This window comes from Cydia amplana, chromosome 25 (assembly GCF_948474715.1).
Source record: "Cydia amplana chromosome 25, ilCydAmpl1.1, whole genome shotgun sequence".
In the NCBI taxonomy this organism is placed as follows: domain Eukaryota; kingdom Metazoa; phylum Arthropoda; class Insecta; order Lepidoptera; family Tortricidae; genus Cydia; species Cydia amplana.
In genome coordinates, this window is record NC_086093.1 from 1,983,768 (window position 1) to 2,010,483 (window position 26,716).

At 39.0% G+C, this 26,716-nt stretch overlaps 1 protein-coding gene across 1 annotated transcript; it reads right to left on the reverse strand.

Moving 5' to 3' along the window:
- Window positions 1-949: 949 nt before the first annotated feature.
- Window positions 950-26,233, reverse strand: LOC134659551 (ionotropic receptor 25a). The gene is made up of 19 exons (XM_063515216.1): window positions 25,895-26,233; window positions 25,484-25,630; window positions 24,571-24,774; window positions 23,842-24,008; window positions 23,173-23,346; window positions 12,115-12,311; window positions 11,289-11,448; window positions 10,744-10,860; window positions 9,846-9,950; window positions 9,212-9,311; window positions 8,309-8,486; window positions 7,395-7,578; window positions 5,594-5,715; window positions 4,597-4,709; window positions 4,151-4,241; window positions 3,446-3,607; window positions 2,898-2,971; window positions 1,843-2,020; window positions 950-1,084 (listed from the first exon to the last, which is right to left on the reverse strand). Exons 1-19 carry the CDS (start codon window positions 25,971-25,973, stop codon window positions 958-960), a joined length of 2,679 nt encoding a protein of 892 aa, XP_063371286.1. The 5' UTR covers window positions 25,974-26,233; the 3' UTR covers window positions 950-957.
- Between the last annotated feature and the right edge of the window lie 483 nt (window positions 26,234-26,716).

The window sequence follows — 26,716 nt, forward strand, 5'->3', positions numbered from 1 at the left end:
TATTATATTATAAGTACTTACTTAATGAAAGAGTGGTAACTCCATACCTATATCAGTTTTCTTACCATAATGCAAATTATTTCGTAGTCGACATCTAGCGTAAAGTAGTGGATTTATCAGTACCGCTACTTGACACCAGATGTCACAAGTGTCGCTGACGAAAAATGTACTGCTAAAACAATTTACAACGAATATTACAAGCAGGAGTTGAAAGAGTTCCGGTTAATCCGGTTATAATACTTATTAGCTAAAAATTGTTACTTTTCGTTTATCGCGACATCTTTTTCATCCCATAATAAAAGTATCCCAGTATAGCGAGTAGAACCGAGCCCTGAATTTAACACATTCAGTGCCGAAAACCCGACGGGTATTTTATGATTTCGTTCCCAGGCCGGACGACCCGATAGTCGGGATCGTGGTACTACAGCTTTATATGACGAAATTGTGGCCTGGCGCGGATGTCTTGTTTGGCTGGGTGGCAATGAATGTGTTAACCTATTCGACGCCGTGTCAAACACAAAAGCTGTCTCTCAGACGCCACGTCACCGAAGTGTCAAAACTGAAATTGAACTTTATGCATATTATGCACCTAGGTTTATGTTGCTCTGTGATCTATAACCGATTAATACGTCTTTGGCGTTGAACCTGCGGTGCGTATATATCGGTCATTGGCGTTCAAAAGGTTAAAGGCCCATGGTCAGAGACATCCTTTATAAAAGCCTGTCCAGACGGGGACAATTTTTCGCCAATCTGATTAAATTGTCCGATCAAATCAACTGGTGCGGATGCAAACGCCAAGTTGGCTAGGTACTTTCACCAATTTTAGATTTATGGTGATATTTGAGCGCTCTAAATTTAAAAAATGCGTTCGCGTTTGTGGGAAACGCGAATACTAGCGTCACAAATTGGTGTTCTTGTATTTACCACTCTTTCTTTACTCTATGACTCTTGACTAATCTACGGTTTGTACTCGGTCTTGGGATAAACACTGATGTAAGAAACACCATCCTTTTCTGACACAGGTTTGAATGTGTCGCCAATAGTCACTTGCCCTTTCTTCTCTTTTTTGTCTCGCTTCCTCAGCCTGTTAACAACAAGAAAATAAATTATTTAACGTTTTATAATTATTAAACGAAACTGTTTTGGAAACTATTCCATCCTTTCAAAGAAAAGCACCTAATAAATGTTATTCGTAACACAGTTACGTAGAAACATATCACTTCATAGTTCGTGACCTCAATTAGGTTAACAGTCGTAACCGTTTACCTAAAATAGTAGTACTTGTTAGTAACTGGTTACGAACCCTATTTCGTAACCAGTTACTAAACTTTGTTACGTACTACTAAAAGTCCAAGAGTCATTTATGTATAATTTTTATAAATGTCTCTCAAATCTATAACAAGCTGTTGATAATAGTTTGTCAATTGTCAATGTCATTTTGACATTGGTAATCTATCTATAGTATTATTCAAACAGCATGGGTATGGTGACAGATGTGATCTCCATATAATTTATAAGTAACGAAGAATCTCGGAAAGTAGATGACATTTGTCACCGTACTCATGGTGTTTGAAAAATATTATAACAGAGGCTAAGTTTTTGCGAATTATAGGCACAGGGCGGACACGGGACACGCCATACATCAAAAATCATTTGCGTTTATTATTATGTACACGCGTTATTGTGTATGTGTGAGTAAGTCGCTTTACTGAGAGGACGCCAGAAGTCCGCCAGATTCATGTCGCGGGGCGAGGTAATGCGAGTCGGGGCGGGGCGATGCGTGGCCGTTCTGTATGATAATACTATTACGTATTCTGTGTTATAGGATACATATTAGAATACCTGGCCACACCACCAGCAATTTTCTTCTCTAGATCCTTCTCGAAGGCCTTCTTAGGCTTAGTTTCCTCCTCGACCTGTCGCACTTTATTCTTCTCCTTCCGTTTGTAGTAGAACACCTCCCAGGCCAGAGTTATCATGGCGAGGCCGAGGCCGAATAGAGTCGCTATGAACACGCCCCCTGCAGCACACAACAAAGTTTTAGTATTAGGCTTAGAATAAATTTAAAAGTGGAATAATTACTGTCTTGGGTGAGATTTGAACTCACGGCCTCTGGATCGATATTCCAGCGCTCTGCCATCTGAGCCACCAAGACCTCATACATAGCCAGCAAATCTTTCCACCATATTATGGGTCTAGGGGACCCTAGCGACATCTACCGTAAGAGCGTTACACTTCTTAAACGGCTACCGGAGTTCCAAGTCATATTGGAAATTCACCAGTTACGATGTGCTACCCATACTAATTTATTTTTTTACTAATTTAATAGCATCGGTCGCAGACGTTTCTGCTTGTAAAAAATTAAAAGTTTTAGTATTACTTTTATTTTTATTTTATTTCAAACAACTATTTATGTCTTACATTTTTTACTTGAATTTGTATCTGTATTATTCCTTTATTTTAATTGTAATGTATTCCTATTGTTTACTTGAATGCTACTTTATGTTTGACTATGTAATTATATTTAGTAATAAGTTTTAGAATATCTGTTGCTATGCCCTGACAGGGTAACCATGCATGCACTTAATACATGTTAAAACCTTAATGTAAGTGTAAGGCCTGAGTGGACGCTCGAAGTGGAGCGTTCGGCGGGGCGTGCAGCGTGGCTGTGGGCTCACGCGTGATGTGAGCAGCGTGCACTAAGGCCGCTCCTATACGCTTGCATTTGTTTAACATGCACGCCGCACGCCCCGCCCCGCTGCACGCCCAACTCGAGCGTCCACTAAGGCCTTAGTGTTACCATGGTTCTGCAGTAAATGAAATGAAATGAAAAGTATACAGTACTCCATGCATACATGGCCAACTCAGCGATTCCCAAGTCCAGATTTGTCACATACCTAAACTTTCCAAAGTGATACCCTCAGATTCGTCAGCGTCAGGGCACTGCTGTCGTGCCGTTTCATTCCAGTACCTGAAACACACGTGTCGTTTTTAGAGCACCATGGTCTTTTTTATCATTAAACTATATTACATGTGTTACAAGGGATCAAAATGATATATTTCCGTCAAGGGCGTACATTGAATCCTGAATGAAGCGATGGATTCTACAATAGTTCTAAAGTAGAATCCTGAGCGTAATGAGGGATTCAAGTGTTAACGCCCAAGACGAAATAATTTTGATACCGTGTGACACATACTGCTTTACACATCAACTATGAGGAAAATAAAAAAAAATCTTAGTGTTGACACAATCTGATGCTTAAACAGATTATTTAAGCTAAAAAATAATGTGCAAAAAAAGTGTGCTAGAACAGAAAAGTGTTACTTTGATCCCTCCTAGCAGGGAGGAAAAGTGCCACTTTGATCCCTCCTAGCAGGGAAGAATTAAAAGCTCTTTTCCGAATAGGTGGTGTGAAAAATCGTTTTCTAAATTATATCGACTGACTTAGCAGCTAGCTGTTCCAACAGTCTCTCCTTCTGCAGGTCCAGTAAAGCTCTAGACAGCTCCTCCTGAAGCCTGGAGCCTTGCTGCACGGCAATGGCATACGGCTGCTCAGCAAACACTTCACCGACTTCTGTGAGGTTGCAGTTCAGGGTCACCTCGTATCTGAAAACAGCCCAATCGCTTTAACTCTTTGAAAGTCGATTGGCTGACATCCAGAAACCCATCGGCTCTCCTTATCCACCAACGCTCTCAGTGGAACCTGAACGAAGCCTGGTCCGAAGAATGGTCGCAAGCATACGTTCCATTTGATCTCTTTGAGTTAAACCTGCGGAGCCACGCGCCTGGCGTTAATGAATCACGCCGTACCTGGTGCATTCTCAACCGCCTGAGAACAGGAATTGGCCACTGTGCCTAACCTCCGGAAAAAATGGGGATGGAGCGACCAAGGATGCTGCGAATGCGGATGCCCAAAGCAAACTGTACGGCATATTGTTTTGGAGTGCCCACTAACAAAGTACGATGGCCCACCGGAAGATTTTAAAACCACGAGTGCAGCCATCACCTACTTGGAAAAATGTAGATTTAGATTACAAATAAACTATGTTGTTAATGAATGAATAGTGTAATGTAAATGCCATACGATAGATAAAAAAAGTCGCGCAATGTCGTGGCCAGGTCGTAAGAGGTACACAACTTTATTCTTACTTGATTTCGGCGGAGTCGTGTATGAAAGCAAAGTCTGCATCCGTATGCTCGTCTACCTGTCGGAACCCGGTCTTAGCGTCTGGCACAGGCACTAGAAAAATCAATACCTAAGTCATTTATTTATTTATTTATTTAATTATAATTGCTTACATGTACCTATATACATGTTCAACAACATAAGACTTTCCGGTCGGTGCTACATCTATTGTCAAGTAGCAGTACTGATAGTTCCGCTACTCGATGCTAGATGTAGACATTGAAATTCATAGTCTTTTTGGTACCAAAACTGATGTATGGAGTGAGCACTCTTGTCTTACTATATTTCTCTATGCCTGAGATAATTCATACTATAAAGGGCTCTGTGTAAGTTGGTCATTAATGGCATTATACAAGAGTACCTACGCCCTAATTATCTTTGAAAACACAGTTAGTATGTTAGTACTTACTAGAAGCATTGATGGCCAGCAATATGTGTCCGTACTGTTCCCTGATTGGATAGTCCCACACTCGGTACTGAGACTGGTCTGATGTCGCGTTCAGTGTGATTTCCTTCCATACCCTGGGAATAGGAACGCAGCAAAGATAAATAACTTTCAAAAACTGGCCAAGTGTGAGTCGGACTCGCCCACCGAAGGTTCCGGACTTTTTAGTATTTTGTTGTTATAGCGGCAACAGAAATACGTCTTCCTCGCGTTATCCCGGTATTTTGCCACGACTCATGGGAGCCTGGGGTCCGCTTGACAGCTAATCCCAAGAATTGACGTAGGCACTAGTTTTTACGAAAGCGACTCCCATCTGACCTTCCAACCCAGACGGAAAACTAGGCCTTATTGGGATTAGTCCGGTTTCCTCACGATGTTTTCCTTCACCGAAAAGCAACTGGTAGGTAAATATCAAATGATATTTCGTACATAAGTTCCGAAAAACTCATTGGTACAGAAACACATCAAACAGAAATACATCATCTATGAAAATTTCAGCTGTCGTAACTATCGCGGTTCATTAGATACAGCCTGGTGACAGACAGACAGACGGACAGTGGAGTCTTAGTAATAGGGTCCCATTTTTATCCTTTGGGTACGGAACCGAGTAGCCATGGGCCACATACATAAGTTGGTATAGGTGGGCCATTTTCTTTAAAGTTTACTTTTGTTTTTAATTTGTGAATTTATATATTATTTCTACTCAGAATCACGAGCTCTTTCTATCCTAATAGGAGAAAAAAAGTGTCCCAAGGTTTTTTCCATTCCGTTACCATTTTTCATAGACTTTGTACGGCGGTTTCGGAATGGAAAGATCGAAAAATGTATGGAAATCTTGGGACACTTTATTTCTCCTATTAGGATTAAAAGAGCTCATGATTCTGAGTAGTAATAACGTAAAAAATACCAATTTTGAAAAAAAGAGTGTAGGGGGCTACTTTAAATAAAATGGCCCAGGTACCTGTACAGTGTATCTTCAGCAAACTTCATGTTGATGAAGTACTGGTGTATGGTGGAGCCTTCTACCACAGTATAGTTGATCCTTGATTGGCGTGCCAACTGCTCCAAAGATGACACAGGTGTCTATAACAAACAAAGAAAGATTAGTATTTATTACATCATATAGTTATGTAGGTACAATGGGGTCCCTTTGTTTCCCATAAAGTTTTAAGTCATAATGTATTGTTTGTCATATTATCGTCATAAAACTGAAACCGTTAACTTTTCAGGATTTTCGTAAGGTTATTCTGTAGGTTAGGTTAGGTTTGTTTTATGGCAATCCTGAAAAGTTACGCGTTTCTGAGAAAAACCAATTACGACTAACGAAAATTCGGACAAACAATACATTATGACTTAAAATTATTTGGGAAACAATAGAGACCCAGGTAAAGTACCTATAGTCTGTATCTTTAGGTATTTAAATAAAAGTAAACAAACAATTTGTAAATTTTCGGGTAGTTATGGCATTTATTGGTTAACCAACCAATTACAAATTACAAAACCACCTGGATCAGTCGCTGAACGACCTGACTTTAACCTACATCATGGTATAATAATATACTCCGCCTGGTACTCTCTTCCGAGATTCGCGAATGACCTAACTGTCACTTGCCTACGTCATCATGCTGTTTACAGGTTCTCAAACTTTAAAATGTGGGAGAATTTTAACCAACGGTGAAAATTCTTTTAACGGCATTAATTTTAAGTTATTCATGTAGAAACATAGTAAAATAAAACAAATCTATACTGCACTTTTCACTCCTACTCTTACAGTTCCGAATAGAGCAGCCAACCATTTTTGTAACAAAACATTAATTACCAAGCTTACGACGTAAAAAGTTTGGAAAACACTGCGACTGCTGACACTGAGATAAAGATAAAAGATAAAAATAACTTTATTCAAGTAGGATCCATTGGATCGCTTTTGCATCGTCAATGTCTAAATAAGAATTAATACATTACAATTTGGAAAATTAATACATTACTACTTAATACTGAACTAAAAAAAAAAAGATAAATTAAATTAGAACATGCAAAAGTGCGATTACCTAATGGTAGTTATGTCATTGTATATTTACAATAATTTTTAATTTCATGCATCATCATCAAAATATATACAAATTATAAATTATACCGGCGATGCGTGCACGCTGCTCAAATCACTTGTGAGCCCGACGCCACCGCTTCGAGCGTCCACTCAGGCCTTACACTAAGTAGTAGTAGTAGTGAAATACTTTATTGTACAAAAAGAAACATAAAACATGAAAGAACACACATCATTTGTACAAAGGCGAACTTATCCCTTTCAGATCTCTTCCAGTTAACTAGTTCATCCAGTGTTGTAAATATGACATTGATGCATCAAGCCGGTTTGTTTACAGTTTGTGCTAGTGGTGCCCCTAGAGTTTTGTGTAACGTTCCCTGTAAGGTTCTTATCTTATCTTATCTTAAACAATATTTTTAATAATTTATTTACAAACAAGATATATACAGTGTATTACTTATACAATCTTAAACAATAGTTTTCGGGGGCCTTGCGGACACTTCGACCCATAGGGATCTTTTGTGCAATTACCCCCTAGAGAAGATCCGTCAACTACTCAAGAGCTTTTCCCACCATATCCAGTGTCGGATGATAGAGCTCATGGGTAGCGTTTTGAAGTCCTTTGGTTCCAGGTATCCTGCTCCAAAGTCTTTCATTCTTTGTCTGGCGAGGGAGGTGAGGTCCCTGTAAGGTTACTACAGAAGCAAAACTATCTTGCCTGCATTCTCTCAACAGTCAGGAAAGCCGCCAAATTCGCCGTGAACGTGGCCAGCATCAGCACCACGAATAGCCAATAGGCAGCCACCAGTGTGCGTCCTGACAGCGCCTTCGGCGCCTCCCCCCCACCTTGGGGGGTGAAGGAGGTCAGAGCAAACCAAAAGCTCTCTTTAAGAGTGAATTCTCTGCAAATAAATATCATCATCATCATCATATCAGCCAGACCTCCACTGCTGGGCACAGGCCTCCTCTCATGCGTGAGAGGGATTGGGCTATAGTCCCCGCGCTAGCCCAATGCGGGTTGGGGACTTCACATACACCTTTGCATTTCTTCGCGGATGTATGCAGGTTTCCTCACGATGTTTTCCTTCACCGAAAAGGTAGAAAAAAAATACTGTGCGTAAAATTCCACCTTATTTAAGGATGACCCAGTTCTCTTTTTTTTACTGAACTATAGGTATCTTTTCAGACCAAGATAACTCTGCAACGATTTTGACAGCACTGACTGTGCAAGTGTTATTTATACGTCATAATTTCATAGAAGTTTGACCTTTAAAATAACACTCGCACAGTCTGGACTATCAAAATAGCTGCAGACTTATCTTGGTCTATCTCCAAGAGACTTAAAATGGGCATGAAAATCATGAAATAGGCCAAGAGCAGAGTATTCTTCTTTTGAAAACAGTTACGATTTGCCATAGTTTTTCCTATTTGAACTGGTTACCAAATTAGTTACGAAATGGGACTAAGAGATATGCGATAATAAAACGAATTGTGGCTTTCCATCACAGAAGGGTCCTTATGGTTCAAGTGCAATAAGCTCCTTTCCATCTGGAATCCAATAGAAATTCTGATAGAAACGTCCTTATTGCACAGGACTCTTCTCTGATGGAAAGCCACAATTAGTTTACTAACCGGCAAGGATACGGATAAGCATCAGGATTGTTCCTCGCAGAGTAAGGTGAATATTTATCCAACAACCAGATCATGAAGCCGGTCAAAACTAGTGCCGCCACGATGCTAAGCCACACTTCGGTCCGTAGTACGGTCATGAATTTGAAGAGGGAGGTCTTGCGCGTAGGCTTGCGTATCACTGAAAGAAAACTTGGTCAAATGTGGCTTTCCATAGAGAAGGGTCCTTATGCTTCATATGCAATAAGGATGTTTTTATAAGAATTTCTGTTGGATTTCAGATGGAAAGCACCTTATTGCACTTGAAGAATATAAATAATTAAATAAATTATTTATTATTATTAAATAAATACAAAAATTGACTAAGTCCCACGGTAAGCTCAAGAAGGCTTGTGTTGTGGGTACCCAGACAATTATATATAATATACAAATACTTAAATACGTAGAAAGTACCCATGACTCAGGAACAAATATCTGTGCTCATCACACAAATAAATGCCCTTACCGGGATTCGAACCCAGGACCATCGGGATCACAGGAAGGGTCACTACCCGCTAGGCCAGACCGGTCGTCAAACGTCAAATATGGGCCCTTCTGTGATGGAATAATTTAACACATATCAGTGAAAGAACAAGGATCAAAGTCAAATGGCGTTCTAAAAGTTTTAATCAATTGTCGAAAGATGGCAGTAAATTTACTGTGGGTACATAAATTACTTTGACAATCCGCCTCTATATCAAATGTGACGTTATCTATGAAAAGGGACCTTATTGTCGATGGCGCTTACGCCATTATTAACGGATGCTCCGATATAAATACAATGCCGCGCGACGCTGTGCGGCGTAAGCGCCATCGACAATAAGGTCCCTTTTCATAGATAATGCCCCAAATTATCTTAGGTCTTACCAATAAGTATGCCGCTCTGCTCAAAATACGGCGCCACGAAATCGATCACTTCCTCTCTCTCAGCCGTCATAGTAAGCGCTGAAACAGCTATATCAGTCTCCTAAAAATTAATAAACCTAAACCTTGGCATAGAGAAAATATAGTTAAGCATAGAGTGCTCACTCCATACATCAGTTTTGGTGCCAAAACAACTAGTTTCGTAGTCGACATCAAGCATCGAGTAGGTACTGCTACTATGCAAGATATGACCTGAACGTACCAACATACAAACATACCTAAGTAACATAACAATTTAAATAAAAGCTTATAAAATTAACACATTCATTAGTTAACACATTCATTGCCGGTAAGTGCTACGGGTTACGCTCGTAGCGCGTAGCCACGAGTGTAAGGCCTGAGTGGACGCTCGAGTCGGGCGTGCAGCGGGACGGGCGTGCGGCGTGCATGTTAAATAAATGCAAGCGTATAGGAGCGGCCTTAGTGCACGACGCCACGCTGCACGCCCCGCCGAACGCTCCGCTTCGAGGGTCCACTCAGGCCTTACACTCAGCCGTATGGAGCGCGTAGTCGCTACAAACAGTGTACCCAACAGTCGGGTTCTTGGCCCTGAATGTGTTAAAAATCGGTTGCTTACAGCCCTCATGAGGTCTCCCACTACTCCGTCCCACGTCCCGTTCGCTAGTCTTCGCCCAAACGAACCCGTTTTTGGGGTTATTATTTCATAGTCGAAATCCATTGACTGCATGGAATAACAACAAAATCTGTGTAAATAACCAATACAGGTGTATTCATCCTTACGTGTCGTATATTGTAAACAAACGTGACGTCAAAGTGTCATTCTAACAATATGATTCATAGACAATCTAGACATCGTAATGTCACATGTTTTTGAGGTGATCCGTTCGCTACTGCGATTATTGATGAAAATGATGAAAATCTTATTAGAAATGATATTTTGCAGTGGTTATTTAGTTGATTTCAATACTATGTGATTTTCTTTGTATACAACAACATTTTAAGTGATGTTTATTGTGTAATTCCAGAGAAAAAGTGTGATGATTTCTTCGAGAAGTGTTTGTTTACATGATGGGACAAGTAAGGATGAAAACACTTTATTTATTTATATTAAATATATATTTCATTAAATGAATTAAAGGAATCTCCCCCTCTTATGAAGTCTGTTAGTTTTTGCTAACGAATATAATCCTTGTGAATAAATTACCTAGAGTTAGACCAAGAAAAGTCTGCAACGATTTTGATAGCACACGCAGTTCAAGTGTTATTTTAAACTCCAACTTCTATGAAATTATGAGGTAATAAATAACACTTGCACTGCGTTTGCTATCAAAATCGTTGCAGACTTCTCTTGTTATTATCTCTAATTTTTTTGTGTTCATATATATTTGGTAAAATGGTCACGGAATAGACCAAGACCAAGAGTAGGTATAGTTACTTATTCCTATTAAGAAAACAGTTACGATTTGCCATATTTTTTCCTATTTCGCAACTGGTTACCGAACTTAAACTCTTACCTCAGACAGCTTCTGTATGAGGTCAATACAGTAGCCCTCATACATCGGTTCTCCATCTTCGTTGAACATTGGCTCTCCAGTATTCGGGTCTAGTTTCGACATCGTCCAGGGTACGGCCTGAAAATTAAATGCAAGATAACCGTAGGTTCAATAAAAAAAAACCTCTTCATCGGCGGACCAGATGGCTGCATGCTGCAGACCTGTCTCCGGCTTAGCGCCACTTGCACCATTTCACTAACCCGGGGTGAACCGGTTAAATCAGGAGTTATCATGATTACCAGTACAATTTGATATTAGGTTAACGGTTTAACCGCTTAACCCTGGGTTAGTGGGATGGTGCAAGTGGGCCTTAAGGGTTAAAAGGATAAACTTATAGCAGCAGTGCCAATCCTAAAGAACTGTCTTAGAGGCATAGATTAGTATATGTTATTACCTTAGAGGTTCCAAGGTCACCCCCGGCAGCAGCTTGTACTCTTCATCAGCGGACCAGATGGCTGCATGCTGTAGACCTGTCTCCGGCTCAAGAGTCAACAGGATAAACTTACAGCAGCAGTGCCAATCCTAAAGAACTGTCTTAGAGGTTCCAAGGTCACTCCCGGCAGCAGCTTGTACTCTTCATCAGCGGACCAGATGGCTGCATGCTGCAGACCTGTCTCCGGCTTCAAGGTTGATAGGATGAAACGGGAGCGGAGGAAGATCCCGAATCTGGAAGACTTATATGTTTAGATGTGCAAAAGTTAGCTGAAAGAGATCGCTTTTTAGCGATAAGACCGCCTGTTTATCTGCTATCTTTAGTCAATTGTTTTTCTATTTAATTATTTTTGAGGTGTGCAAGAAAGTGTATTTTATTCTACTCTGTTCCATGTTTATGACCCTTATTTTGTTACGTCCTGTCAGAGGTAAATTTTCGATGGCCGTCCGAAGTTACGGTTTCGGTTATGGCAAGTTTGGCATAAATATCACGCTTCAATCGAAGGTTCGGTTGCGGCCGAAACTATAGCTAAAGCTAACCTTCAGTTTCGGGTATTTGATGCTTGTTAAGGATGACTCACGCTAGACCGGGCCGTGCCCGGGCCGGAGCTTCCAGCGCTTCGTTTTCTATGGAAAATACCACGTGATCAACGATCAGCCGTCATATGTCGGGACGCCTCGGCCCGGTCTAGCGTGAGTCATCCTTTAAGTGTAAGGCCCGAGTGGACGCTCGAAGCGGAGCGTTCGGCGGGGCGTGCAGCGTGGCGTCGGGCTCACAGGTGATTTGAGTAGCGTGCACTAAGGCCGCTCCTATACGCTTGCATTTGTTTAACATGCACGCCGCACGCCCCGCCCGCCCAACTTGAGCGTCCACTCAGGCCTTACACTAAGACTGATTACCTTTCAGCATCCCAGTAGAACAGGCTCTCATTCGAAGCCCCCAGCTCCTCGGCCAGTTGGCGGTAGACCTTCGACCTGGTGCCGTTCTCCGCCACCAGGTTGTCGCAGTCCACCCTCGTTGTGAAGTCATCGTCATCCAGCTTGGAGTACGTTTCCGCCAGGAGTTGGAGCAGGGCTGAGAGGATCGGCTGCTTTCGCTGTCAAAAGGAAAAGAGGAAAGTGGTCGACAGCTTCTCTATACAAACGTACCTAGTCCCCATTTCTGGATAATCATAATCTATAATCAAACCAAAAAAATCTAGGCTTGAACATTTCTGGGTTGGAAGGGAAGATGGCGGTCGCTTTCGTAAGAACTAGTGCCTACGACAATTCTTGGGATTGAGTCTGTATAGTAGACTATAGGCAGGGCCGGATTAAGCATGTCGGGGCCCCTAGGCAATGCAATGCTCGGGGCCCCCTTTACAGTAAATTCTGCATACATAATGTTCAGTTGTTCAGTACAGGAAAGTAAGTTTGCGGTTTTAATTTCAACCTTCCGATGTCGGTTGAGCCGATCCTAACATGCCGAGCGATGTCTTTACCGCTCTTATTGCGTGGATATAAAGCTTTTCTATCAGTTTTTGCCGATTCCTTTTTCCGTCAAGTGTGGGGAGAGCCCTGGGGCCTTATTCGACATGCCACTTTTGACGTCGCATGTTGAAGTTCATTTGAATCTGAACAATCATGGGTTGTCGAATAGGTAAAGTGTGTCACCTGTCAGTGAATCTCATGTAAACAAATCATTTCATCGCTAGACTTGGTTGTCTATTGGTATGGCCGCCATGTTTGGATTTATGACATTTAAAAGGGGATTCTATGGCATAGAGTAAACTGCATTTCTATTTTCTATAGTTTTTTGATTCCCCTACTCGACGCAAGATGGAGTTAACAGTCAAATTTCGATCTTGGCGTTATAAAAATAAACCGCAAGAACATGACATGCAGTTGCGTTGGTGTAGATCTATCATGAAAACGAATATATGACAATTGTCCAGAATTAAAAAAAACTTGACAATAAACATACAGCAATACATATACCACTAAATGTCATAAAGAAAACAGATTTAGTATAATTACTAGGTAACAAATTATATATAAAGTTTAAATTTTAAACCAATCGTCGTGGGTCCTAACCCCGGCTCTTAGCAATGAACTTCTTGTAACTTGTGTGAAAAATATCATTTGATATTACACCAATTACTTTATGGTGAAGTAAAATATCATGAGTCATGAGGAAGACGGAGTAGCCAGTGGCCACAATAAGCTATATTTTTGTCCTCTGGGTTAGATGGCAGTGAAATAGGGAGAGATAGTGAAGAATGCGGCAAAATAAGCATTTATTGTGTTGTTAGTAGTTAGTAGACTAGTTTTTTTTTCTAAAAATGAAAATTGACGCAACAGCAAGCTCATAGCCCCCTATGAGCCAGTCTGTTAGGTGCAGGCTTAAGGGCTAATCCCGGGGGAAGCGGAGCGTCGGCGACTAGCTGGTGCATCTGCTTATTAACCTCTTCTCACTTTTACCTCAGGTCCTTTGATTAATAAATTAAGGTAAAATTCGTAAGAACTAGTGCCTGTGTCATATTCTAAATTGGACGCTATGCCTAATTAGTTGTTATAAATTAAATACAATAATTATTTATTTAATTAAATTTATAACAACGCAACGTGGGGTTATTCATGATGAATTTTAATGGCTTATATAAGACAGCGGTCGTATATTGCCTCAGAAATTTGGATTTTGTCAGTTTGAATGAACAGCAAACTGGAGACATTGAGATTAATTTTAAACTTATTATTTTAGGTGTTCGTAAGAAATAAGGTATTGACAGACATTGACGGAAAATCGCGAAAACCCGGCCAGGTGCGTCGGACCACGCAAAACGGAGGAGGATTCCATACTTACTTCTTCTACCATGTATCCATATGCCAAAATAGCAACAAAAAAGCCGAACAAAAATACCGTTTCTTCGCAGCACTAGATTTCAGTCCTTTTTTTAGAAAAGTAATATGTTTAGGTACATAATATATATATATATATATATATATATATATATATATATATGTAAGTAATTTTGTTATGTGAAACTTATATGTTGTGTTACGAGACTTACGAGTAGGTAACTTTAAACTTTAACAGCCTAACAGATCCCAATAAGGCCTAGTTTACCCTCTGGGTTGGAAGGTCAGATGGCAGTTGCTTTCGGAAAAACTAGTGCCTACGCCAATCCTTGAGATTAATTGTCAAGCGAACAATAGGTTCTCATGATCCGTGGCAAAATCGAGATAACGCGAGGAAGAATAACTTTGTCACAAGAATATTTGGCCAAATATAAATCCTTACTCTCGTGTATTTGACCTACCTACTCGTATTGAGTCGTATTTTGCCACCTAGTAGCCTCGAATTGGTTGTTATATGTGGCTTTCCATAAACTAAGGGTCCTTATGCTTCAATAAGGACGTTTTCATGGGGTCCCGTTGTTTCCCATAAAGTTTTAAGTCATAATGTATTGTTTGTCATATTATCATTACTCATAAAACTGAAACCGTTAACATTTCAAGATTTTAGTTAGGTTATCCTATAGATAGGTTAGGTTAGGTTAGATTTGTTTTATGGCAATCCTGAAAAGTGACGCGTTTCTGAACCAAATGAATTATGACTAACGAAAATTCGAGCAAACAATACATTATGGCTTAAAACTATCTGGGAAACGATAGAAACCCCGTTTTCATCTGAAGTTGCAATAGAAATTGAAAGAGCCACATTTTTTCAAGCTTTTACTTAGTTTCATCTGTCCCGTTGGTTGTCTGTCTGTTCCAATGTGGTTCCAATCAAATCATGCAAATTAAATCCCAACAAAAACATAAATGTGAAATGAGAGCCAAGTTCAATATTGAGAATACGTGTCGTTGTTGACTCGCCGACAAAAGAATTGAGATCTATATGGGTGCCAAGTTCTGTGCTGTGTAGAAAATCCTGAAATTATAAAGGATTTGTCTTGGCTAGTTTTTAACAACAAACCAAGTTTTTGAAAAACTAACAGAAAAATATATATTACCTATATGCCTATACGTAAAAACTAGCCAAGACAAATCCTTTATAATCTCAGGATTTTCTACACAGCACAGAACTTAGCACCCATATAGATCTCAATTCTTTTGTCGGCGAGTTAACAACGACACATATTCTCAATATTGAACTTGGCTCTCATTTCACATTTATGTTTTTGTTGGGATATCATTACTTTTTGTACAGAAATTACTATAGTATTCATCATGAAAGCAGTTTGCCTAAGCTGAAAAGGAGACCCTCGCTAACGCGCGGTTAATTGTCAAAAAGTTTCAGTTTCACATTTTTTCTTTTGTATACGCCTTATAGTCTACTTTCATTCCAAATATCAAGTTTCTAAGTAATCTAGAAGTGGGTTAGGTTTTTGGTCTATAAGTATTTTTTTTTCCATCGATATATCAATAATTTCCAGTTTTCAGATTTTTCCCTCTATATGCACCTAATAGTCTACCTTGATGCCAAATATCAAGTTTCTAAGTCATCTAGAAGTGGGTTAGGTTTTTGGTCTATAAGTATTAATTATTATTTTTCCATCGAAATATCAATAATTTCCAGTTTTCACATTTTTCCTTCTATATGCACCTAATAGTCGACTTTGATGCCAAATATCAAGTTTCTAAGTGATCTAGAAGTGGGTTAGGTTTTTGGTCTATAAGTATTAATTATTTTTTTTTCCATCAAAATATCAATCATTTCCAATTTTCACATTTTTCCTTCTATATACACCTAATAGTCTACCTTGATGCCAAATTTCAAGTTTCTAGGTCACCTGGAAGTGGGTTAGGTTTTTGATCTATATGTCAGTCAGTCACAAAAATGCCGGTTTTTAAAGGTTAATTTATCAATAACTGTTTGAGATATGTTTATGAAATAGTGTATTTTGAACAAGCTAAGGGACTTGAATACATGTGCCAAATTTCATGTGTGTAGGTTAAGTAGGTTTCAAGTTGTTAAGGGGTCAAAAGTAGCTCGAAATGGTTCGTGTAATATTACACACGGTTGCTGCGTCGCCAGTTCCTTTTTCTTTGAACTTGGCTGGACACGCTACCGCGTGTCTAGATTTGACCCACTTCTCGGGTGTTCAATGAAGCTGAAAATTTACATAAGTACATAATATGTAATATGGGTGACAATACAATATTTTTATGGTTACCATCGAGTTGATCTGATGGTGATGATACAGACAGTGGTCTTTTAAGTCTTTTTAACTTTGTGATAAAACAACGCAACTTAATTATATTTGAAAATATTTAAAGAAAAATACAGTCAGAAATTAGAAATATTGTTATCTAACCTCTCTATCACTCTTGCATATTCGAGCGATAAAGAGGCAAATAGCTGAGTTTCGATTTTCGCACTTCCCGATAGGCCCCTTTGTAAACAAACCGCCTTGATGTGTCTATGTCAAATTATTAATTGTCTGTGAAAACTTGTTAAAAAAAGTTTAAAGCAAAGGCGTAGGCAAAGAGTAGTATAATATGTATATAGCTGGTCAACCAAATTTTGTCAGTAAAAAAAGGCACGAAATTCAAATCTTTCATGGGACGATATCCCTTCGCGCCTACATTTTTCAAAATTGCCGACTTTTTCTACTGTCAAGATCTGGTTGACCGAGTATATAGCGCTGGCGGTACACCGAGAAATTCAGTAAAATGCTGCAAATGATGTTAAAGGTATGAAAATCGGTACGATTGATCTTTAGAACATTTGAAACAATTTGACCCGAAGCACCAACAAATAAAAAAAAACGAGAGGAGTTATGACGTCATCTTTTTTTGTAAGGAATAAAAAAATATTGTTTAAAAACCTATCGTGTTTGGTATTAAACGAAAGGGCTTTCTGAGCCGATTCCAAACATATATCACATCATTACATTTCAGTATTTTTTTTTTAATTATAATATAAATAATTTTCAAAACATACCAATTAAGTTTGGGATTCTCCAGATACAATACGGTAAAAATTTTTTTGTAAAATATACCTCTAATTTTATACCTAATATCCTCATATCTAACCCTAATAAAGCAATTTTGAAATTATATACATTTAGGTTTTTTTTTATTTTTCAATTTTACATAGTGTGATCTATGAATCTCTCAATTAAATATTTAAAAAGAAAGCATAAAATTAATATATAACGGTTTTTTTCAGAAAGTCGCTTATATCTCAGAATCTATAAGTCGTAGTAAAAATTGTCTATGTAATAATTAAGAAAGAATTAACCGAAAAAACTCACCTTTAACGTCCCCCCTTTCCCGAGTTCTCCACCCCCCACTCATCAGAACTTTTTCTTACTTAAAGCTTAGATATTACCAAAGGAACATGTAATAGTATTTTATGCAACTGTTGTTTAAGAGAGGTCAAAAAAGGCGAGTGGCGTGAGTAACAATAACAACTAACAACAACCGAAAATTGTTAATAAAGACGCCACTAGTATTTTTTGACTCGGTTAAACAACGTTGCAATACTTTTTCTACGACCAAGCACTTACTTTGAAATGTAATGAAATAATAATAAAAATGGATGATGATGATTGTTTCATGTCCTAATGTGATAGGTTGTTCAGTGCGTGGGTTTCTTAAGGGGAACGAAAATTTTATTATTTTTGCGCTACGACGCACGGTTTAGGAGATACAGCCCTATAAATATTTTTCTTCCTCTTTTTCTTTTTTTTTCTTTTTTTTTTCTTTTTTTGTGTTTTTTAAATCTTACTTAGGGGTTTCTTAAAGAGGAACGAAAATTTGATTATTTTTGCGCTACGACGCACGGTTTAGGAGATACAGAATTATAAAGTTTTTTTGTTTTTTTTAATCTCTTTTTTGTGTTTTTTTTTTAAATATTAATTAGGGTTTCTTACAGAGGAATGAAAATTTTAATATTTTTGTGCTACGACGTACGGTTTAGGAGATACAGCCCTATAAAGATGAAAATAATCGTACCATTAACCAAAACATGTCTATGGTTTACTCATCTGTCAGAAATGACAATTAAAATTAGGTTGGAAACAATGTATTCCATACAATATTTTTTAAATGGTGATTACACGAAGTATCGTAAAAGTGCCAAAAAGATACTGCGTGTATGCACAAATATTTTTTTGGGGAATAGACTAAAGACTTGTGTTGATAACTATAAGTTAGGGGTTTAAAGGTGTGTGCACGACCCTTTAAATGACAAATAAAAGTACGGGAGTAGAAAAAGCAAGTTTCAATACTCTTATTTTACCCGAATGACATTATTACTCGTATTGAGTAATTCGGCAGGGCTATTATTACACTTTGTAAAATTGAAAAATTAAAAAAAAAAACCTAAATGTAAATAATTTCAAAATTGCTTTATTATTATTTATATGAGGATATTAGGGATAATTTGAGGTATATTTTACAAAAAAAAAATTATGGTATTGTATCTGGAGAAGCCCAAACTTGGTATGTTATGAAAACTATTTTTATTATAATTTAAACAAAATGACTGAAATGTAACTATGTGATATATTTTTAGCATTGGCTCAGAAAGCCCTTTCGTTTAATACCATACACGATAGGTTTCTAAACATTTTTTTTTATTTCATACAAAAAAACATGACGTCATAACTCCTCTCGTTTTTTTTATTTGTTGGCGCTTCGGGTCAAATTGTTTCAAATGTCCTAAAGATCAATCGTACCGATTTTCAGACCTTTAACACCATTTGCAGCATTTTACTGATTTTCGCGGTGTACCGCCAGCGCTAGAAGTGGGCAGCAAAGAGTAGTATAATATATAGAACAGTCATAGGCAGTCAACGTTTGTTCCTAATAAATATAACATTGATGAATCAAGGCGGTTTGTTTAAAGAGGGCCTGCCGCGATACCAATTTCGTTATCTGCCACCATTAAATTTCGCTCGTATATGCAAGAGTGATAGAGAGGCAGATAACGAAATTTCCCCCCACCCCCCTTTGGATGGTTCTTGTTTGAGTTATAATGTCACTGTATTGAGGACTCAACCTTTCCATTTTTAAAGTGTTTTTATATCGACATGACACTGGCTACTGTAGTAAATGCCAAAAAAGAAAAAAAAACGCTGTCATAGTAATCGTCAATCGAAATAAACAACGTACAAATATCCAAGAAAAATTTGCAAAATAGTATATGATAAATATGTAAAACATCATTAATTATCGAATTAAGATTACATACAACTTTGTGTAAAAAAAATTGAGGCAATTATACAGCCCGATTATACGGGTTACATCTTGAAAAAGATGATTATCTTGGAAAGAAGAGTAAATATACATAGGTGAACATAATGGTGAACAAAGGTATAGTCAAATAGGTAGGGACATAATTCAGGGTTTGCTTGTCTGGTCCACGCATGCTGTACCTATCACGACCACGGCACGGCCGTCTCCTGCTAACTTTTCGCTATAATAGTAAAATCATAGGTCTAATACCTATGATTTTAATATTATAGCGAACAATATTTCATGTTCATGATCTCGAATTTAAGACTTTAGCTTAGATTTATGGCGTGCGGCCTAGTGCGCGTTGCCTCTATGAGGAGCTGTCAAAGCGCTTTATATCTGTATGCTTTTGATGATGCGGATCAGCATTCTTATCCAGCGGGGCAAGCGGGCAGCCTGGAGAAGGGCACCCTACCGCACTTGGTAGGTCACTACACTCACTACCAGGATTTAGGGCTAATAATTTATTTATAAGTTTTTAATACCTTTAAACGAGCAATTCTTGTAAATTTATTTATTTATTTATATGTATATTATGTATATTATGTGTATATGTTTATTATATTTCGGGGATCTCGGGAACGGCTCTAAACGGATTTAGATGAAATTTGCTATATGGAGGTTTACGGGGGCGCAAAATCGATCTAGCTAGGTTTTATCTCTGGGAAAACGCATTTTTGGGTTATTATATGTTTCCCGAGCAAAACTCGGTCTCCCAGACATTAAGTTTTTAATTTAAGTGTTTTTATCATGTTTCATATTTAAACTTACAGATGTGAATCACCAGCAGAGTTTTTGGAGAGGTGTGGTTTTCTTATTTCCTGTTACCAACCTGAAACACCATACCTACTTAAATATCAGAAAATAATAAAGTGAAGAAAATTAAATAAAGTTGAATGCTTAAAAACTTTAATGTTTTATTAAAATTAAACGAAAAAAAATGTGTAAACTGAAATAGATCTAATTTTTTTATTTGTAGTTGAATAACATATATGTATTTAATCTCCTTTAATTAAAAATCATCTCTGAGTAGATACATATTAAACAATAGGTACTTTTAGGTCTTGGTAGTAATGTTAGGTCTTATGACCTACTGTATTTGACTATATTACTTACCAAGACCGAAGCCTGACCTGTCAGTCACCAACTATTTTGATGCTCTTTGTAGGTAGCATCAAAATAGTTGGTGACTGACAAAGTTACCAAGTTACTAAGGTAGTAGGTACCTATATAGTAGGTAGCAGTAGCGCAATATTTAGTCAACATATTTTGACTAATTTAGATTACTTTTATGCCAAAAAAGTAATACAAGCTATTCATGTTCCACTTAGTAATAAAATACGGACTTTTCTGAATATGTGGTTTACGAAATGTGTTAAGAGCCAACAGGAGTGGTCATTTCTCCATACAAACGTACTCGACTGTTTCCTCCGTGGGTTTTGAAGCTAGAGCAATGATTTTTTTAACACAGATTAATATTGTCAATAACGGTGTCGGACCGTTTTGCTTTTTTTGATATTTTTGTTTTTTAAGGCGCTAGAGCCCTTCAAAAATGGCCAAAATGGCCTAATTGACTATGCCGCAATGAGAGGCGTGGTATTCAAAACTGATATCAATTAGCCAAAAAAGCAAAACGGTCCGACACAGATAATTTCATAATCATTTAGATTTCCAAATTTGGTTACGATTGGTTAAGTTTTGGAGGAGGAAACAGTTAAAAGTAAACAGGAAACAGGAGGTTTCGTACTCGACCTCGATATTTGAGATTTTTACGCAGGATTTTTCACCTTGTCCTTATCGCATTAGTTTTAGGTGCCGCTTCCGTTAGCGAGACGGGTATATTTACCTAAAATATTTAAATCTCAGCTCCAACAGGAGGCTCTTAAGGTACAACTTGTGGTTTATTAACGTGGTTTAGAAATAGGCAGCTTGAGTTGAGAGAGGTGATGAGTAAATTGTTTAATTTTTTTACAATTTTGAGCGTTTATAGGAGAATGTGTGGAGCAAGCATTATTTGACGTGTAGGTGTGGGTTCAACAAAAAGATCGCTTGTCAATAAGGCATTCTTGCTGTTAAAATTCAATTATTAATAGCCTTTATCGACCATCAGCAATGTAGTCCCTTTTTGATTGATGGAAATTGTCACGTAAGTTCCACTACTCGCCGCCGCATCGCCTACAGCGCATTCGTTGGTCTATCGCTCACAAGATGTCATTAATTCATGTAAACTTACGTACTGAAAAAAAAAAGTTTTACTCTTTGCTATAAATTACCCTTTCGCACGTCAAAAACTCCAAGATGGTGCCGAAGGTCATAGAGAACCAAGTCTACCTTTGGAATCATTACTTGTCAAAATTTGACATTAGCAATCCACAGTTAGGTGACAACCAAACCAAACCATTATAAACCTTAAAGTAATAATAAAACAAAGTTGTTTTTTGTTAAATTATTGTTTGTACCAAATGAACTTCAGCACTTGATGAACTTCAAATGAACTTCAGCAGTTGAATTTCAAATGACGCGAAATCTGACAGTTGCACATGTCGAATAGGGGCCCTGTTTTTCTCAATAGGTAGTTAAATATTTTACGTCACCCGTACGCTACATGAGAAGAAAATCTCACTTCCTGGCCAAGGCAAGACGTAAAACTTTACACAAACCATGGGCGGTAATTTGTAAAGCCCCAGATCGCATATTTATGACCCTCACCTTCGGTTCGTAACCGGTAACACTTGCGATCTGGAGCATTTACGAATTCACCTCCCTAGGTATATAATGTACTATTGCGAGGCTGAACAGTGATTATCTGATCATAAGACCATACGCTGAGCCACATGATTAAAATTAACCTAATAATAAAGATTTTCTATGAGGTTTAAATCACTATTTATTGACCAGTTAAGTTACCATGTAGGTACAGGGTCAACCAGCAAAAAACGCGAGCGCAGCGAGCGCGAAATTTTTTATGTAAAAATTGTGAAAGCGTGTTAAAAAGGCCGTGCCGGACCTAAAAATCCGAAGTTCACCAGTGAGGCGAGCTTTCATGCGAGGTCAAAACCGTGCTTCAGGATAAGCTTAGCTAGAGCACAGACGCCAGAGCCAACCAATGTCCATTGTATTAAAAAGCGAGACCGAACGTCGAGTTGTAAGAAAGCAGCGCTCTGACACGAACTAATCGTCAAATGTTACTCAACAATAATATGTGCCATTATGTACAAGAGTTACTCGGAGGGCCAAGTTCCATTGATGAGGTTTTAGGCCCTAGGAGTCTGAATTTCGAGCTCGACATTACAAACTTTAAAAGCTATAAAATAACATAGTTAACATTAATCATCTAATGATTGAGTGTCTGAGAAACTGATGTTGGACATTAGGTATAAGTAGGTACCATTTTTTATTTATTTTTTAAGTTTGGCCAATATGAAACAAATATTTTTTTGGCGCGCGCGGAGCCGCCGGGGCCCCCTAGCCGAGGCGGGGCCCGTAGGCAGTTGCCTACTCTGCCTTAGGGTTAATCCGGCCCTGACTATAGGCTCTTTTAGGATGCAACGGGAAAAACGCTGAGATGATGGATAATCGTATGGATAGCGTACAGTCAGCAGCAGAAGTTGCTAAGCGGGCGAGGTGTTCAAAATAACGTTGACACGCTCTTATTCTCTTAACAATAACGTCGCGTCAAGATCATTTGGAACACCTGGCCCGCTTAGCAACTTTTGATGCTGAATGTACCTCAAAATCCTGTGAACAGCTGCACCCATCCTTCTGCCCCATGACCTTGCAGCACTCCGCAGGGTCCACCTGCAGCACCATAGCTGGCTTGACGGGCTGCAGCTCCAGGGACGAGTAGTCCGTCAGCACCAGGTTCCAGCGGTAGTCTCGCCGGACCAGCTTCTCTTTGACAGCCTGGTGACAGACCAATTTAAATAATTATTATTTGTAACTCCATTTTGGATTTCACTAATGCCCGTTGAATACAGAAAATTCCAGATTCTTTGGGCCGTAATGTTGTGTACCTAGGGTTGTAAGTTGTAAAGGTTGTAATACGTGCCGCCCTAAGTAGGTACCTACTTCTTTTTGACATTAGTGGTCCACAGGAACAGAGAATGTGCATTGCAGTCTCCTCTGACTCCTGGCAGAACCTGCATGTCGCATCTTGTTTCAATGGATTGTTTCAATTGCTGATATGATTGTGTAAGTTCATTCTACGGTTGTGGAAATTAACTAAATGTGTCATTTTCAAGTAAATTGTCGTTTGCCATAAGGATGCTCTGACAGGTTATTCGTATAAAAAAAAATCACAACAAATTTCGTCCTTATGGTAAGCGATAAAGTGGTACCTTTTGATTGGAAACGTCACTAATATGGCTGATAGGAAGATAATAAGTATTTATTATTCACTCTTTTATAAGTATCAGCGACGAACGCCCCGCTGCCAACGACGACAAAGAAGCTAGGTTCAGGTCGCATTGTTTTTAGTGCACGTGCAGAGTCCCTGGTGAGGCCGGCGTGCACCCACACGCGGACGTTGGACTCGCCGAGAAGCTCGTAGAGAGTCCGATCCACGTCTGAGGAAAATTGTATCATGTTGTAGTCGGAAGCTTACTCTGCACCGAATTAGACTTGACCAATTGGGACGTGACATAATAAGCGTCATGTTTTCATAAAAATAGCCTCCTTTTTGCACTTGTATGTACTATTATGTAATGTACTTTAAATTATCTTCTAGCTAGCCTCGCTAATCATCCACGGATTTGTTAGCTGTACGTCCAATACGCAGTTCGTCCAAATGATATTATGAGACCCACACTAGCGTCTTATGAGCTTTGGCGTCTAGTCAGCGTTATGGAAAATGGCGTCGCTGCGCAGTTGCGCCAACGTTGCGTCGAGTAGCACCCATAGTGTAAGGCCTGAGTGGACGCTCGAAGCGGAGCGTTCGGCGGGGCGTGCAGCGTGGCGTCGAGCTCACAAGTAATTTGAGCAGCGTGCACTAAGGCCGCTCCTATACGCTTGCATTTGTTTAACATGCACGCCGCACGCCCCGCCTCGCTGCACGCCCAACTCGAGCGTCCACTCAGGCCTTACACATAGAGTTGACTAGACGCCGACGCTAGGGGTCTGTCTACGAACCTGCCTCGCTTTCCAAGAGCAGCGCCGCGTCCGTAGCGTTCCTGGACTCCAGATACTCATCCACAGCTCTGACGAGGTGCTGCGAGCCGAGCCGGGCACGCACCAGGGGCACGCCCGAGGAGCTGGATAGCTCCTCCAGAGAATCCCATGGCGACCAGGACAGGTCCACTATCGTTGATACGCCGTTTGACAGGGCGGAGCATACTGGAAAAAACCGGACAAGTGCGAATCGGACTCGCGCACGAAGGGTTCCGTAGCATTACGCAAAAACGGCAAAAAAATCACGTTTGTTGTATCGGAGCCCCATGCACGTAAATATTTATTTTATTCTGTTTTTAGTATTTGTTGTTATAGCGGCAACAGAAATACATCGTCTGTGAAAATTTCAACTGTCTAGCTATCACGGTCTATGAGTTACAGCCTGGTGACGGACAGACAGACAAACAGACAGACGGACGGACATGCAGCAGAGTCTTAGGAATAGGGTCCCATTTTTACCCTTTGGGTACGGAACCCTAAAAAGTTTGAGACCAACCTTACATTTAATTTGGAAGTTGATTCCCTAGAAAGACGGTATAAAGGATGACTCACGCTAGACCGGGCCGGGCCCGGGTCGTGGCATGACGCACTTCACTTTTACTTTTAGGGCCAGGGGCTCGTGGCATTTTACCCTTTTCGCCACTTTATAATTAGAGTTAGACTTCTATGAAGTTATGACGTATAACTTATACGTCATAATTTCATAGATATAAGTAACAAATGAACTTCGTTTGCAATCAAAATCGTTGCAGACTTACCTCGGTCTGACTCTATTTATTCATTTTTAGACTTCGCACAAAAAAAATAACAGCCGGACTTATGTCTCCAGGCATTTTAATGTAATGCCATTGGTATTACGTTCACCTTAACTTACATTGTCTGTAGCTTTCTTCCTCGTTCTCTCGGTCTAGCGAAACGATGGCCTCGCTCACTCTCAGGTCTGGTTGGGCCTCCTCTGCAAACTTTAGGCCTCGGCCGATGAGCTGCGGTAGGTCTTGTTCATGCGATTCTATTATGAACACTGGAAAAACGTTTGGGTAAAAGTTCTAGTCTTTACTTTCGTGTTAAGAGTTCATCCACATATTACGTCACTGCAACAGGGGGAGGGGGGTCATGCCAAGTGTGACAGTAGCTACGTATGAAATACCTATCTTTTTCCTATGAAAAAGTGTGACAAGTGGGGAGGGCCCAAAAGATCCAAATTTTGTGTGATGTAAGTGTGATGTAATTAATGGACGACCCCTAAATATTTAATTTAATATCATTTATTTTCATTGAAACTTACCGAATCGTAAACTCAACTCCGAAGCCACACACCCTAAATTAAAAATAAAAATAGCCAAAAACAAACAACAGAAATCCATTTTAATACCGACAAGATCCGCAAGAGCCGCAACTCTTTACTTTATTTAATAAAATTACGGAAATATATTCCTGTAATAAGTAAGGTATGAATAGAGTCAAGAAAATATAAAATATTATGCGTAACTTTTCAAACATTATAGCGTTTAACAAGCCATGATATTATCTGGCCTGGCTGAAAAGAATAAAAAAAAAGGTTTATTTCTGAACGCATCCAAAGCCAATTATTTTAAAGTCTGGCGGGAAGTACTTTAGAATGAATACTGAAATGTTAGTTGAACTTGAATCCTTGTAGTAAAATGATAAAATGGCGGTATAATTTGATTGGAATAATCGGTTATCTTGTATTGAATATTTTAGTAGTTTGAAGACGAAATAATGCTTAGACAATGCCTTGTCATGTTATTATTGGTAGTGATTTACTGTTTACTTCAGTACTGTTGCGTTCATAATTCTTACCAAGGCTTGCCATAATCCGAAAGACTTTTCATAACACTTGTTGGAACAAGATCCTATTTCATGCAGGTGTACTGAAGGGCAAAGGCCTATATGATTCCCGCGGGAGTTTTGATTCTAATTTATGTTACTAGTTTATACGAACCAAGTAGGTTTAAATGAGTTTTACTTTGAAAATACTGACGTTTATAATTTTTTTAATGCTTAAAAATATTTAATTTGATTAATTTAATAGCCGTTATTTTTACAGTACTTATGGTGCTAATTTACCGCCCTAGTGCGTTACTAT